The sequence below is a fragment of the Sebastes fasciatus genome, chromosome 7 (assembly GCF_043250625.1).
Source record: "Sebastes fasciatus isolate fSebFas1 chromosome 7, fSebFas1.pri, whole genome shotgun sequence".
In the NCBI taxonomy this organism is placed as follows: Eukaryota; Metazoa; Chordata; class Actinopteri; order Perciformes; family Sebastidae; genus Sebastes; species Sebastes fasciatus.
In genome coordinates this window covers 22,501,222-22,518,045 of record NC_133801.1, presented here as the reverse complement: position 1 = coordinate 22,518,045, position 16,824 = coordinate 22,501,222, and the positions used below count along the sequence as shown (strand labels likewise).

Below are 16,824 nucleotides of genomic sequence, written 5' to 3'. Positions count from 1 at the left end.
TCATGCCTCAGGAGACCAGAGGAAACCAAACAAGTTCAGCCAAAGATGTTTTTGTCTGTGAAAATGTTGATTTATTCTTTGCTTACAATTTTAAAAACGATATTAAATGTTGTAAAATAAGTAAGGTATTAGGCTTTTATATTTATTTGCACATAAAGGTTTTGTTGATTACATGTTTTTATATAGATTAATCATTTTCAAAAAATAATACATCCACAGAGCTTTTAGAAAAGTCAACTTTTCCTCAAAATAAATATTATGACAATGAATTAATCATTTTGAATTTTTTGATGGGTTCAAAATTAATGTATGCATATATCTGCGGAAGATATTTGATGTTCGGTTCCCACTTCTAACAAGGCTTATAAGCCAATAGTATAACAACGTTGGTCTCACGTGGTATCTCTGTTGCAAGTAAATTGTAAATTGTAAGTTAAACAGGTTAATGGCTGAGTTTGACACTGGTGTCTCCATCAGGCTGCAGAATAAGTGAATATTTACTGTGGCAACAAGTGACAACTGACGTTAGCACATATAAGCTGTCTTAGCTTCATCATCTGAACAACAATAACCTATAGAATTACAATTTGGCATATTTAAACAAAACCAACAACAACTACCAACAGCCAACAGCCATAGTCCGTACAATCTTAACTAATGTGTTGTCACCAATTAGATTGTCAAAATGAGAAAAATAATAGCTTCAATACCTGAAGAGCTACATTAAGATCTTAGCATTAGTGACGGTTGTGTCCAGTTAACTAATGTTATACAGCAACCGCTTATATGGATCAAGAAGCTTGGGACAGAATCATTTCTATACGCTGGTTAAATAATTAGCTTAGGCCTAGAGTAATCAAGTAGTCTGCCAACAGTGTTCATTTTGGGTTTTTTCACACATGACAACTTATGAAAAAACATTTTAAAACTATGTTAGACTAATGTTAACTACTTGCAGACCGGTGCCCGTCTCCGTCCATGCCACTAACGGGTGAGTGAGCGAGGAGCTCCCCCGGTTTCTGTAGCTCAAACAATGTATAAAAGAAGATGCACATCAGAGGTGTTTTAGAAGTGGATGACAGACTGAACCAAAGTTGATGATTGTTGGAAAGACTAACCAAGATGGGTTTTATTTTGTTTCTGTGGGGGGAGGAGTTGTGTGCGCCACCAATGTAGGCCTATAGCTACATGTTGTAAAATGACTCAACCATGAAAGATTTATCACGTGACATGACTGCTTGTCGGAGTCATTCACTCAACCATAAAATATGGTCGTGTCTAGAAGGTAACCCACAAGTTGAGAAACTTCCGTGAGATGGTTGAGGTTAGGCACTGATCTCAAATAGTTAAGGTTTGGCATTGACCTTGAATAGTTAGGGTTAGGATAGATCGTCTGGCAGCAAGTCTTGTGAGACTTTTTGCAAATTTCAGATCAGATTTCACAATTTGCGGGTTACTTTCTAGACACGACCATAAGATATGAAGTTTGTGCAACGAACTGGCAACCATATGTTGTGAAGTGAATGCAATGGAACGGGGGAGGGAGTATGCAACATATGCATCTATATATAGTGTATTACATTGTAGTAATTATTGTAGTAGACAGTTTGATTATCTAATTAACACATGCTTATGTAGAAGTTATATGGCACTAGAATGCCTCTCACAGAATTATTTTGGTGCCCCCTTCCCCATCATATTCTTTTTTGTATTCTTCTCAGGTTTCAGTAGAATAATATAACATTTTGGAATAAAAATACAAATGAGCAGTCCAAAACTGGAGGCCAGAATAGCAAATATCTCCACAGCAACACTGAACTTCCCAGGAGAGCTGACATACGCTGGGATGAAAGTGATCCAGACTGCGCAGAATATCAACATGCTGAAGGTGATGAATTTGGCTTCATTGAAATTATCAGGCAGTTTCCGGGCCAGAAAAGCAAGAATGAAACATAACATGGCCAGAAGTCCTATGTACCCAAGTACAGCCCAGAAGCCTACAGCTGAGCCCAGAGCACACTCTAAGATGATTTTGTCCTTGAATTCCTTAAAATTCTTAAATGGAAAAGGAGGAGAAATTGTTAACCAGAGGATACATATGATCACTTGTATGAGAGTGAAACCCAGGACACTGAGTTTTTGCTGTGCAGGCCCAAACCATTTCATCATATTACTACCTGGAAATGTGGACCTAAAGGCCATTAACACCACTATAGTTTTCCCCAGAACACAAGAGATGCAAAGGACAAAGGTGATGCCGAACGCTGTGTGTCGCAGCATGCAGGACCACTGAGAGGGCCGGCCGATGAAGGTCAGAGAGCACAGAAAACACAGAGTCAAGGAGAAGAGCAGCAGGAAGCTCAGCTCCGAGTTGTTGGCCCTGACAATTGGAGTTTTCCTGAATCTGAAGAAAATGAATGCCACAACAGCAGTGACCCATGTTCCAAATAAGGACGCTGCAGTGAGCAGCGCTCCCATGATCTCTTCATATGATAGAAACTTGGCCTCTTTCTTCACACAGGCATCTCTTCTCTCATTTGACCAGAACTCAGGGTGGCATCGCACACAGGTGATAGAATCTGAGAAATGATATTAAAGCAAGTGTTGTCATTTGTCTTTTGTTTTGTCTGTATGTTTCATCTTTTCTATGCAAACACACTACATGAGTACCAGATAATAAATTGAGAGCCTTATGGCAGTTGCATTTTATTGAGATGAAGGATCGGGATTTCATAAGATACAGTATAAAAAGGTATTATTCATAAATTTTTTGTTTGTCTTGTTTCATTTCTTAATAGCTAAACATTATCTCTTTAATCTTCTGCCCGACCGTTTGTTGGAGCACATTTTGAGTCTCTATAGGCCTATGGTAAATATCAAGAATAAATACATGGAATAATATTAGTAGAAGCCTATATTGAAAAAAAAACAATATACTGTGGGGTCCATTTAACAAGAAAATAAAATAAAAACATTAAGAAATACAAAGAGAAAATGTTTCCATTGTTTTAGTGTTAGTGAGGACATTAAAGGGTTATATATATTTTCAAATGTACATTTTCAATGCTGTTGCACAAATACAATTCCATCCACTCTAAGTGCATTCGTTGCAGTTTCAGAGAGAAAGATGTCACATGAGACCAAAATTATCTGCATACTCAGATACCACTAGGAGGAGGTGAGAAAATACTGTAGGCCTTTTTTTTGTATTGTGAGTGAACTGATCCTCTGATGACCCTTTTTTAAATAACGTTTTACCAATATAATATTACTACACCTGTAATGTTGCTTATTTCTCCTTCTGCACATCTTAAACAGTCATAGCAGCAGACAGACTTTCCTTTCTGGAGAACCTTGCGAGTTCCTGGAGGACACTTCTCACTGCAAACTGACAAAGGCACCTGCATGAACAAAACGACTATGAGAAAAAATGTATGAGCATTCACTTTGACAAGGCGTTGTCTTTGCAAGCCTCTATTATAAATTTTATGCATCAAAATCAAACATTATTATCATACAGTAGTGTATACAATTATAACAATAGACTGTAATTAACATTTACAGTGATCACATTGCATCTTACCTGTTTTGAGTTCTGTGCCCAATTGAAAGACTTATTTTGCAGATTCAGCTGTTTGTCTGCAGGTAAAAATGCATCATGAAGACCAACTGTGACAAAGTCCACAATGCCATTTTCTGTTGGCTGCCAGTTTATAATTTCATACTTTGCTGCTGGGTCTCCATGCACATTAAAGTAGACCTCGTCTCCTTCCTTTGTTTTGAACTGAATCTTTTGTATGTGCTGTAAAATCTAATAAGATATGCATCAATGTAGATCATTATTTGACAAACATTTTGTTGGGCTATTCAACATCACAATAGAGAGACTGCCATAATTTATTTAACAAAATGTCAACAATTGTCCCTGTTAATCTGACTTAAAAAAAAAAATCTAATTTAAGGTTGTTGGTTTTCAACTCACCGTAAATGGATCTAGCTGCACCTTGTTGTCACATGTTTCGTTACAGCTCATAATGTTATGAAGCGCGTGGGCCACAGCATACACTCCTTTATAGACATTGTTAAAGATAGGCATGAGAGACATATCTGTGAAGCTGTTTTGCACTCCAGTCAGATCTTCATGTCCAGTACATTTTCTCTGATTCCCTTCTGAAGACTTCGACTGGTTGAATTTACAGCTGAACAATGTCTCCCAAAATTCTGTGAACATTTCATTACTAGATGAACTGAGTGGCTTCACATCCAACATGAACTCTCTCATGCCACTGACATGTGCTTTGGGGATGGACAGACCTATGGCACCATCCAAAATGTGATGCCTATCCATGGCTGCAATTTGAGGATCAAAGATCCAGCTCTCACTGCCTACCCACTGGTACCCAGTCAAGTTGTGGTGAGACAACTCATGTAGTAACACATCCATATCCTTGTGGGAGAGGAAAGCGACAATCACCTTGGCAGTAGAAGCCTTGATAATGTCAATTATCTGAAGTATTTTGTCTGGTGGATCTGTTCTAAAGAAAGGTACAGAGTACTCCAGACAGATACCCAGCTGATGGGCGGCTTCTGTGAAAGTGGCCATGCCATTATTGCCATAATCATCATTTGTTCTAATAGCTCCAACCCAAGTCCAACCAAAGTGCTTGACCAACTGGGCAAGGGCTCTGCTCTGGTAGTAGTCACTGGGTATTGTTCTGAGGAAGGATGGGTACTTAGTTTTATCACTGAGACAAGCACAAGTAGCAAAGTGGCTGATCTAAAAGAAAAAAAAATGAATGAGCCTATATCTCAAGATAAACATCTGAAATATAAAACATCCATACAGCCAAAAACAATTATTTAAAACCTATTTTGCTATGACAAGCTGGAAGAATTAAATAATATAATAATCAAATTTTACCAATCTTACCCACCATTGGGATATGAAAAGGTCCGATGACAGTAGCTATAGCCATGCAAGGAGAGGAAGAGGTCTCTCCCATAATGGCCTGCACTTGGGCAAGTCTGGTACATGGTGCCTCGGAGGGTGCAGATGCCACTTCATTACCATTAGCCAAGGCCAGTGCAACCCTCACACCTCTGGCAATGGAGCTACAGGCATCGTAGATCTTATAGCCCAGAGAGATGCCAGGCAGTATGTCTGTGCTGTTATTAATCTCCTCTATGGCAAAGAGCATCGCCTGGGTAAACTGGAACCCTCTGAAATTCAAACTGGATGCATACAGTTATAAATAGTTGGCATTTGTCCGTGAAATAGAAACAATAGAACATCAAATTAATACAGGGACTATTTCTTATTTCAATACTCAGTTTGACTGCCTCTTAGATATTATACATCAATATAGATTAGATACAGTATCATTTACCTGGTGCATTGCAGTGGCAGTGGTTTGTGCATGTAGGTATCTTGTCTGTTTTTCCAGCTGCTGTGTAAAGAGAAGATTCCACCCAACATAATGTCCCCATCCTTAGATAGCTGGGGGTTCTCAGGATCCCCTCTCTGCCTGCACACAGGCACCTCAGCCTGAGAGAAAGATGCCACCAGCAACAGCTGTAAGAGTGCCCATCCCTGCTCTGGCCACCTCTGTGTGGATGGCATACCGTCTGAGAGAGCTAAACCACTGGGCGGCATCACATGTAGCTTAATGTAAATTCAAAGCTTGCACTGGTATTTATACATTTTGGAGAAGCATGGACAATAATAATAGAACAGTGATGTTTTATGTCTGTGGAGTTACATGGTGGGGCAAGAGGAGGGAGGTGCCCAAACAGAAAAAGGGTTTTGGGCCTTAGCAAGAATGGCATGTATGAAAGCGTCCACTAGCAAATGTTATTGGCTGTGTTGGTCCTTGTGTGGTCCAGTTCACTGATATCTGGTCATGTCCCTGCTCATTTAAAAAAAGCTGTTATTCAACCACTTCTCAAAAAATAAAATCTTGAACCTTCTCTACCCCCAAATCACAGGCCTATTTCCAAGTTGCCATTCATAGCCAAAGCCAGAGTCTCTAATGATATCTTGATGCATGGTGATACAGGAGTCTTCTGTTCTGGTACTGTTGGATCTCAGTGTATCTACAGTATATGGATCAAGAAGCTTGGGACAAAATAATTTCTATACCCTGGTTAAATAATTAGCTTAGGCCTAGAGTAATCAAGTAGGACGCTAACAGTGTTCATTTTGTGTCTTTTCATACATGACAACATATGAAAAAACATTTTAAAATTATGTTAGACTATTGTTAGTTGCATTTTTGTTCTGTTTTTTTACTTGCAGTCCGGTGCTCGTCTCTGTCCATGCCGCTACCGGGTGAGCAAGCGAAGAGCTCCCACGGTTTCTGTAGCTCAAACAATGTATAAAAGAACATGCATATCAGAGGCAATTTAGAAGTGGATGACAGACTGAACCAAAGTTGATGATTGTTGGAAAGACTAACCAAGATGGTTTTGGTGAGTTTTATTTTGTTTGTGTCAAGTCCGGAAGCGCTGATCGCCGAGCTGAACTACAGCCACGGGGGAGGGGGAGGAGGTGTGTGCACCACCGACGTATAGGCCTATAGCTACATTTACTCAACCATTAAAGATTTATCACGTGACATGACTGTTTGTCTGAGTCATTCCACTCAGTGTCTAGAAGGTAACCCACGAGTTGGGAAACTTCCGCGAGATGGTTAAGATTAGGCACTGATCTCGAATAGTTAAGGTTTGGCATTGGCCTTGAATAGTTATGGTTAGTATAGGTCGTCTGGCAGCATGTCCTGCGAGAGATTTTGCCGATTTCAGATCAGATTTCGCAATTTGCGGGTTACCTTCTAGACACGACCATAAAATATGAAGTTTGTGCAACAAATTGGCAACCATTTGTTGTGAAATAAATCAAATGGAACGGGGGAGGGAGTATGCAACACATGCACATAAATATATTGTATTACATCGTATAGTCTAATTGACAGTTTGATTATCTAATTAACAAATTATTATGTAGAAGTTATATGGCACTAGAATGCCTTTCACAGAATTATTTCAGTGCCCCCTTTCCCATCATATTCTTTTTTGTATTCTTCTCAGGTTTCAGTAAAATAATATAACATTTTGGAATAAAAATACAAATGAGCAGTCCAAAACTGGAGGCCAGAATAGCAAATATCTCCACAGCAACACTGAACTTCCCAGGAGAGCTGACATACGCTGGGATGAAAGTGATCCAGACTGCGCAGAATATCAACATGCTGAAGGTGATAAATTTGGCTTCATTGAAATTATCAGGCAGTTTCCGGGCTAGAAAAGCAAGAATGAAACATAACATGGCCAGAAGTCCTATGTACCCAAGTACAGCCCAGAAGCCTACAGCTGAGCCCAGAGCACACTCTAAGATGATTTTGTCCTTGAATTCCTTAAAATTCTTAAATGGAAAAGGAGGAGAAATTGTTAACCAGAGGATACATATGATCACTTGTATGAGAGTGAAACCCAGGACACTGAGTTTTTGTTGTGCCGGGCCAAACCATTTCATCATATTACTACCTGGAAGTGTGGACCTAAAGGCCATTAAAACCGCTATAGTTTTCCCCAGAACACAAGAGATGCAGAGGACAAAGGTGATGCCGAACGCTGTGTGTCGCAGCATGCAGGACCACTCAGAGGGCCGGCCGATGAAGGTCAGAGAGCACAGAAAACACAGAGTCAAGGAGAAGAGCAGCAGGAAGCTCAGCTCAGAGTTGTTGGCCCTGACAATTGGTGTTTTCCTGAATCTGAAGAAAATGAATGCCACAACAGCTGTGAGGCATGTTCCAAATAAGGACGCTGCAGTGAGCAGCGCTCCCATGATCTCTTCATATGATAGAAACTCTGCCTCTTTCTTCACACAGGCATCTCTTCTCTCATTTGACCAGAACTCAGGGTGGCATCGCACACAGGTGATAGAATCTGAGAAATAATATTAAAGCAAGTGTTGTCATTTGTCTTTTGTTTTGTCTGTATGTTTCATCTTTTCTATGCATACACACTACATGAGTACCAGATAATAAATTGAGAGCCTTATGGCAGTTGCATTTTATCGAGATGAAAGATCGGGATTTTATAAGATACAGTATAAAGAGGTATTATTCAAACATTTTTTGTTTGTCTTGCTTCATTTTTTAATAACTAAAATGATCTCTTTAATCTTCTGCCCGACCGTTTGGTGGAGCACATTTTGAGTCTCTATAGGACTATGGTATATATCTAGAATAAATACATGGATTAATATTTGTACAAGCCTATATTGAAAAAAAAACAATATACTGTGGGGTCCATTTAACAAGAAAATAAAATAAAAATATTAAGAAATACAAAGAGAAAATGTTTACATTGCTTTGCTGTTAGTGAGGACATTTAAGTGGTTATATATATTTTCAAATGTAAATTTTTCAATGCTGCTGCACGAATACAATTCTATCCATTCTAAATGCATTTGTTGCAGTTTCAGAGAGAGAGATGTCACATGAGACCAAAATTATCTGCATACTCAGATACCACTAGGAGGAGGTGGGAAAATACTGTAGGCCTTTTTTGTATTGTGAGTGAACTGATCCTCTGATGACCTTTTTTTAAATATCGTTTTACCAATATAATATTACTACACCTGTAATGTTGCTTATTTCTCCTTCTGCACATCTTAAACAGTCATAGCAGCAGACAGACTTTCCTTTCTGGAGAACCTTGTGAGTTCCTGGCGGACACTTCTCACTGCAAACTGACAAAGGCACCTGCATGAACAAAACAACTATGAGAAAAAAATTATGGGCATTCACTTTGACAAGGCGTTGTCTTTGCAAGCCTCTATTATAAATTGTATGCATCAAAATCAAACATTATTATGATACAGTAGTGTATACAATTATAACAAATGGAGTGTAATTAACATTTACAGTGATCACATTGCATCTTACCTGTTTTGAGTTCTGTGCCCAATTGAAAGACTTATTTTGCAGATTCAGCTGTTTGTCTGCAGGTAAAGATGCATCATGAAGACCAACTGTGACAAAGTCCACAATTCCATTGTCTGTTGGCTGCCAGTTTATAATTTCATACTTTGCTGCTGGATCTCCATTCTCATTAAAGTAGACCTCGTCTCCTTCCTTTGTTTTGAACTGAATATTTTGTATGTGCTGTAAAATCTAAGAAGATATGCATCAATGTAGATCATTATTTGACAAACATTTTGTCGGGCTATTCAACATCACGATAGAGAGACTGACATAATTTATTTAACAAAATGTCAACAATTTTCCTTGTTAATCTGACTTAAAAAAAAATCTAATTTAAGGTTATTGGTTTTCAACTCACCGTAAATGGATCTAGCTGCACCTTGTTGTCACATGTTTTGTTACAGCTCAGAATGCTATGAAGTGCGTGGGCCACAGCATACACTCCTTTATAGACATTGTTAAAGATAGGCATGAGTGACATATCTGTGAAGCTGTTTTGCACTCCAGTCAGATCTTCATGTCCAGTACATTTTCTCTGATTCCCCACTGAAGACTTTGACTGGTTGAATTTACAGCTGAACAATGTCTCCCAAAACTCTGTGAACATTTCATTACTAGATGAACTGAGCGGCTTCACATCCAACATGAACTCTCTCATGCCACTCACATGTGCTTTGGGGATGGACAGGCCTATGGCACCGTCCAGAATGTGATGCCTATCCATGGCTGCAATTTGGGAATCAAAGATCCAGCTCTCACTGCCTACCCACTGGTACCCAGTCAAGTTGTGGTGAGACAACTCATGTAGTAACACATCCATATCCATGTGGGAGAGAAAAGCAACAATCACCTTGGCAGTGGAAGCCTTGATAATGTCAATTATCTTTTGTATTTTGTCTGGTGGATCTGTTCTAAAGAAAGGTACAGAGTACTCCAGACAGATACCCAGCTGATGGGCGGCTTCTGTGAAAGTGGCCATGCCATTATTGCCGTAATCATCATTTGTTCTAATAGCTCCAACCCAAGTCCAACCAAAGTGCTTGACCAACTGGGCAAGGGCTCTGCTCTGGTAGTAGTCACTGGGTATTGTTCTGAGGAAGGATGGGTACTTAGTTTTATCACTGAGACAAGCACAAGTAGCAAAGTGGCTGATCTAAAAGAAAAAAAAAAAGAATTAGCCTATATCTCAAGATAAACATCTGAAATATGAAACATCCATACAGCCGATTACAATTATTTAAAACCTATTTTGCTATGACAAGCTGGAAGAATTAAATAATATAATGATTACATTTTTACCAATCTTACCCACCATTGGGATATGAAAAGGTCCGATGACAGTAGCTATAGCCATGCAAGGAGAGGAAGAGGTCTCTCCCATAATGGCCTGCACTTGGGCAAGTCTGGTGCATGGTGCCTCGGAGGGTGCAGATGCCACTTCATTACCATTAGCCAAGGCCAGTGCTATCCTCACACCTCTGGCAATGGAGCCACAGGTATCGTAGATCTTATAGCCCAGAGATATGCCAGGCAGTATGTCTGTGCTGTTATTAATCTCGTCTATGGCAAATAGCATCGCCTGGGTAAACTGGAACCCTCTGAAATTCAAACTGGATGCATACAGTTATAAATAGTTGGCATTTGTCCGTGAAATAGAAACAATAGAACATCAAATTAATACAGGGACTATTTCTTATTTCAATACTCAGTTTGACTTCCTCTTAGATATTATACATCAATATAGATTAGATACAGTATAATTTACCTGGCGCATTGAAGTGGCAGTGGTTTGTGCATGTAGGTATCTTGTCTGTTTTTCCAGCTGCTGTGTAAAGAGAAGATTCCACCCAACATAATGTCCCCATCCTTAGATAGCTGGGGGTTCTCAGGATCCCCTCTCTTCCTGCACACAGGCTCCTCAGCCTGAGAGAAAGATGCCACCAGCAACAGCTGTAAGAGTGCCCATCCCTGCTCTGGCCACCTCTGTGTGGATGGCATACCGTCTGAGAGAGCTAAACCACTGGGTGGCATCACATGTACCTTAATGCAAATTCAAAGCTTGCACTGGTATTTATACATTTTGGAGAAGCATGGACAATAATAATAGAACAGTGATGTTTTTTGTCTGTGGAGTTACAAGGTGGGGGAAGAGGAGGGAGGTGCCCAAACAGAAAAAGGGTTTTGGGCCTTAGCAAGAATGGCATTTATGAAAGCGTCCACCAGCAAATGTTATGGACTCTGCTGTTCCTTGTGTGGTCCAGTTCACTGATATCCGGTCATGTCCATGCTCATTTAAAAAAAGCTGTTATTCAACCACTTCTCAAAAAATAAAATCTTGAACATTCTCTAACCCCAAATCACAGGCCTTTTTTCAAGTTGCCATTTATAGCCAAAGCCAGAGTCTCCAATGATATATTGATGCATGGTGATACAGGAGTCTTCTGTTCTGGTACTGTTAGATCTCAGTGCATCTACAGTATATGGATCAAGAAGCTTGTGACAGAATCATTTCTATACGCTGGTTAAATAATTAGCTTAGGCCTAGAGAAATCAAGTAGTCTGCTAACAGTGTTCATATTAGGTCTTTTCATACATGACAACATATAAAAAAAAACATTTTAAAACTATGTTAGAGTAATGCTAGTTGCATTTTTGTTTTGTTTTTTTACTTGCAGACCGGTGCCCGTCTACGTCCATGCCACTACCGGGTGAGCGAGCGAGGAGCTCCCCCGGTTTCTGTAGCTCAAACAATATATAAAAGAAGATGCACATCAGAGTCGATTTAGAAGTGGATGACAGACTGAACCAAAGTTGATGATTGTTGGAAAGACTAACCAAGACGGTTTTGGTGAGTTTTCTTTTGTTTGTGTCAAATCTGGAAGAGCTGATCCCCGAGCTGAACTACAGCCGCGGGGGAGGGTGAGGAGGTGTGTGCGCCACCAATGTAGGCCTATAGCTACATTTACTCAACCATGAAAGATTTATCACGTGACATGACTGTTTGTCTGAGTCATTCCACTCAGTGTCTAGAAGGTAACCCACGAGTTGGGAAACTTCCGCGAGATGGTTAAGGTTAGGCACTGATCTTGAATAGTTAAGGTTTGGCATTGGCCTTGAATAGTTATAGTTAGGATAGGTCATCTGGCAGCAAGTCTTGCAAGAGTTTTTTCAGTTTCCAGATCAGATTTCGCAATTTGCGGGTAACTTCTAGACATGACCATAATATATGAAGTTTGTGCAACGAACTGGCAACCATTTGTTGTGAAGTGAATGATATTGGAAAGGGGGAGGGAGTATGCAACATATGCTTATATATATATATATATATAGTGTATTACATTGTATAGTCTAATTGACAGTTTGATTATCTAATTAACAAATGATTATGTAGCACTAGAATGCCTTTTACAGAATTATTTTGGTGCCCCCTTCCCCATCATATTCTTTTTTGTATTCTTCTCAGGTTTCAGTAAAATAATATAACATTTTGGAATAAAAATACAAATGAGCAGTCCAAAACTAGAGGCCAGAATAGCAAAAATCTCCACAGCAACACTGAACTTCCCAGGAGAACTGACATACGCTGGGATGAAAGTGATCCAGACTGCGCAGAATATTAACATGCTGAAGGTGATAAATTTGGCTTCATTGAAATTATCAGGCAGTTTTCGGGCCAGAAAAGCAAGAATGAAACATAACATGGCCAGAAGTCCTATGTACCCAAGTACAGCCCAGAAGCCTACAGCTGAGCCCAGAGCACACTCTAAGATGATTTTGTCCTTGAATTCCTTAAAATTCTTAAATGGAAAAGGAGGAGAAATTGTTAACCAGAGGATACATATGATCACTTGTATGAGAGTGAAACCCAGGACACTGAGTTTTTGCTGTGCAGGCCCAAACCATTTCATTACATTACTACCTGGAAGTGTGGACCTAAAGGCCATTAACACCGCTATAGTTTTCCCCAGAACACAAGAGATGCAAAGGACAAAGGTGATGCCGAACGCTGTGTGTCGCAGCATGCAGGACCACTGAGAGGGCCGGCCGATGAAGGTCAGAGAGCACAGAAAACACAGAGTCAAGGAGAAGAGCAGCAGGAAGCTCAGCTCCAAGTTGTTGGCCCTGACAATTGGAGTTTTCCTGTATCTGAAGAAAATGAATGCCACAACAGCAGTGACCCATGTTCCAAATAAGGACGCTGCAGTGAGCAGCGCTCCCATGATCTCTTCATATGATAGAAACTCGGCCTCTTTCTTCACACAGGCATCTCTTCTCTCATTTGACCAGAACTCAGGGTGGCATCGCACACAGGTGATAGAATCTGAGAAATAATATTAAAGCAAGTGTTGTCATTTGTCTTTTGTTTTGTCTGTATGTTTCATCTTTTCTATGCATACACAATACATGAGTACCAGATAATAAATTGAGAGCCTTATGGCAGTTGCATGGTATCGAGATGAAGGATCGGGATTTTATAAGATACAGTATAAAGAGGTATTATTCATACATTTTTTGTTTGTCTTGTTTCATTTCTTAATAACAAACAGTATCTCTTTAATCTTTTGCTCGACTGTTTGCTAGAGCACATTTTGAGTCTCTATAGGCCTATGGGAAATATAAAGAATAAATACATGAAATAATATTAGTAGAGGCCTATATTGAAAAAAAAACCAATATACTCTGGTGTCCATTTAAGAAGAAAATAAAAAAAAATTATTAAGAAATACAAAAATGTTTCCATTGCTTTGTTGATAGTGAGGACATTAAAGGGTTATATATATTTTCAAATGTCAATTTTCAATGCTGTTGCACGAATACAATTCCATCCACTCTAAGTGCATTCATTGCAGTTTCAGAGAGAGAGATGTCACATGAGACCAAAATTATCTGCATACTCAGATACCACTAGGAGGAGGTGAGAAAATACTGTTAGCCTTTTTTTGCATTGTGAGCGAGCTGACCCTTTGATGACCTTTTTTTAAACAACTTTTTACCGATATAATATAACTACACCTGTGATGTTGCTTATTTCTCCCTCTGCACATCTTAAACAGTCATAGCAGCAGACAGGCTTTCCTTTCTGGAGAACCTTGCGAGTTCCTGGAGGACACTTCTCGCTGCAAACTGACAAAGGCACCTGCATGAACAAAACAACTATGAAAAAAATGTATGGGCATTCACTTTGACAAGGCCTTGTCTTTGCAAGCCTCTTATACATTTGATGCATCAAAACCAAACATTATTTGATACAATAGCGTATACAATTATAACAATAGACTGTAATTTACATTTACAGTGATCCCATTGCATCTCACCTGTTTTGAGTTCTGTGCCCAAATTAAAGACTTATTTTGAAAATTCAGCTGTTTGTCTGCAGGTAAAGATGCATCATGCAGACCAACTGTGACAAAGTCCACAATGCCATTTTCTGTTGGCTGCCAATTTATAATTTCATACTTTGCTGCTGGATCTCCATTCTCATTAAAGTAGACCTCATCTCCTTCCTTTGTTTTGAACTGAATCTTTTGTATATGCTGTAAAATCTAAGAAGATATGCATCAATGTAGATCATTATTTGACAAACATTTTGTTGGGTTATTCCACATTAATGTAGATAGACTGCCATCATTTATTTTACAAAATGTAAACAATTGTCCTTGTTAATCTGACTTAAAAAAAAAAAAAATGTAATATAAGCTTAGCGGTGTTCAACTCACTGTAAATGGATCTAGCTGCACTTTGTTGTCACATGTTTTGTTACAGCTCAGAATGCTATGAAGTGCGTGGGCCACAGCATACACTCCTTTATAGACATTGTTAAAGATAGGCATGAGTGACATATCTGTGAAGCTGTTTTGCACTCCAGTCAGATCTTCATGTCCAGTACATTTTCTCTGATTCCCTTCTGAAGACTTTGACTGGTTGAATTTACAGCTGAACAATGTCTCCCAAAACTCTGTAAACATTTCCTTACTAGATGAACTGAGTGGCTTCACATCCAACATGAACTCTCTCATGCCACTGACATGTGCTTTGGGGATGGACAGGCCTATGGCACCATCCAGAATGTGATGCCTATCCATGGCTGCAGTTTGGGAATCAAAGATCCAGCCCTCACTGCCTACCCACTGGTACCCAGTCAAGTTGTGGTGAGACAACTCATGTAGTAAAACATCCAAATCCATGTGGGAGAGGAAAGCAACTATCACCTTGGCGGTGGAAGCCTTGATAATGTCAATTATCTTTTGTATTTTGTCTGGTGGATCTGTTCTAAAGAAAGGTACAGAGTATTCCAGACAGATGCCCAGCAGATGGGCGGTTTCTGTGAATGTGACCATGCCATTATTGCCGTAATCATCATTTGTTCTAATAGCTCCAACCCAAGTCCAACCAAAGTGCTTGACCAACTGGGCCAGGGCTCTGCTCTGGTAGTAGTCACTGGGTATTGTTCTGAGGAAGGATGGGTACTTGGTTTTATCACTGAGACAAGCACACGTAGCAAAGTGGCTGATCTAAAAGAAAAAAAAAAAATTAGCCAAAATTTCAAGATAAAGATCTGAAATATAAAACATCCATACAGCCAATTACAATTATTTAAAACCCATTTTGCTATGACAAGCTGGAAGAATTAAATAATATAATAATGACATTTTTACCAATCTTACCCACCATTGGGATATGAAAAGGTCCGATGACAGTAGCTATAGCCATGCAAGGAGAGGAAGAGGTCTCTCCCATAATGGCCTGCACTTGGGCAAGTCTGGTACATGATGCCTCGGAGGGTGCAGATGCCAATTCATTACCATTAGTCAAGGCCAGTGCAACCCTCACACCTCTGGCAATGGAGCCACAGGCATCGTAGATCTTATAGCCCAGAGAGATGCCAGGCAGTAGGTCTGTGCTGTTATTAATCTCGTCTATGGCAAATAACATTGCCTGGGTATACTGGAACCCTCTGAAATTCAAACTGGATGCATACAGTTATAAATAGTTGGCATTTGTCCGTGAAATAGAAACAATAGAACATCAAATTAATACAGGGACTATATCTTATTACAATACTCAGTTTGACTTCCTCTTAGATATTATACATCAATATAGATTAGATACAGTATAATTTACCTGGTGCATTGAAGTGGCAGTGGTTTGTGCATGTAGGTATCTTGTCTGTCTTTCCAGCTGCTGTGTAAAGAGAAGATTCCCCCCAACATAATGTCCCCATCCTTAGATAGCTGGGGGTTCTCAGGATCCCCTCTCTTCCTGCACACAGGCTCCTCAGCCTGAGAGAAAGATGCCACCAGCAACAGCTGTAAGAGTGCCCATCCCTGCTCTGGCCACCTCTGTGTGGATGGCATACCGTCTGAGAGAGCTAAACCACTGGGCGGCATCACATGTAGCTTAATGTTAATTCAAAGCTTGCACTGGTATTTATACATTTTGGAGCAGCTTTGACAATAATAATAGAACAGTGATGTTTTATGTCTGTGGAGTTACAAGGTGGGGGAAGAGGAGGGAGGTGCCCAAAGAGAAAAAGTGTTTGGGGCCTTAGCAAGAATGGCATGTATGAAAGCGTCCACTTGCAAATGTTATTGGCTCTTTTTGTCCTTGTGTGGTCCAGTTCACTGATATCTGGTCATGTCCCTGTTCATTTAAAAAAAGCTGTTATTCAACCACTTCTCAAAAAATAAAATCTTGAACCTTCTCTACCCTCAAATCAAAGGCCTATTTCCAAGTTGCCATTCATAGCCAAAGCCAGAGCCAGAGTTTCCTATTCTTGTACCGTTGGATCTCAGTGCATCTATACGTTTCATTTAAGCCTCAACATGTAACAAAATTG

At 39.7% G+C, this 16,824-nt stretch overlaps 3 protein-coding genes across 3 annotated transcripts; all 3 read right to left on the bottom strand.

The window, feature by feature from the left end:
- Positions 1-1,666: 1,666 nt before the first annotated feature.
- LOC141770779 (extracellular calcium-sensing receptor-like) lies at positions 1,667-5,434 on the bottom strand. The gene is made up of 6 exons (XM_074640625.1): positions 5,388-5,434; positions 4,935-5,232; positions 3,983-4,777; positions 3,584-3,811; positions 3,278-3,401; positions 1,667-2,579 (listed from the first exon to the last, which is right to left on the bottom strand). Exons 1-6 carry the CDS (start codon positions 5,417-5,419, stop codon positions 1,672-1,674), a joined length of 2,385 nt encoding a protein of 794 aa, XP_074496726.1. The 5' UTR covers positions 5,420-5,434; the 3' UTR covers positions 1,667-1,671.
- Positions 5,435-7,036: 1,602 nt separating this feature from the next.
- Positions 7,037-10,856, bottom strand: LOC141771724 (extracellular calcium-sensing receptor-like). The gene is made up of 6 exons (XM_074642280.1): positions 10,753-10,856; positions 10,300-10,597; positions 9,346-10,140; positions 8,949-9,176; positions 8,642-8,765; positions 7,037-7,944 (listed from the first exon to the last, which is right to left on the bottom strand). The coding sequence occupies exons 1-6, from the start codon at positions 10,839-10,841 to the stop codon at positions 7,037-7,039; spliced, it is 2,442 nt and encodes an 813-aa protein (XP_074498381.1). The 5' UTR covers positions 10,842-10,856.
- Positions 10,857-12,400: 1,544 nt separating this feature from the next.
- On the bottom strand, positions 12,401-16,303 carry LOC141771723 (extracellular calcium-sensing receptor-like). The gene is made up of 6 exons (XM_074642279.1): positions 16,110-16,303; positions 15,657-15,954; positions 14,705-15,499; positions 14,303-14,530; positions 14,001-14,124; positions 12,401-13,308 (listed from the first exon to the last, which is right to left on the bottom strand). Exons 1-6 carry the CDS (start codon positions 16,196-16,198, stop codon positions 12,401-12,403), a joined length of 2,442 nt encoding a protein of 813 aa, XP_074498380.1. The 5' UTR covers positions 16,199-16,303.
- Between the last annotated feature and the right edge of the window lie 521 nt (positions 16,304-16,824).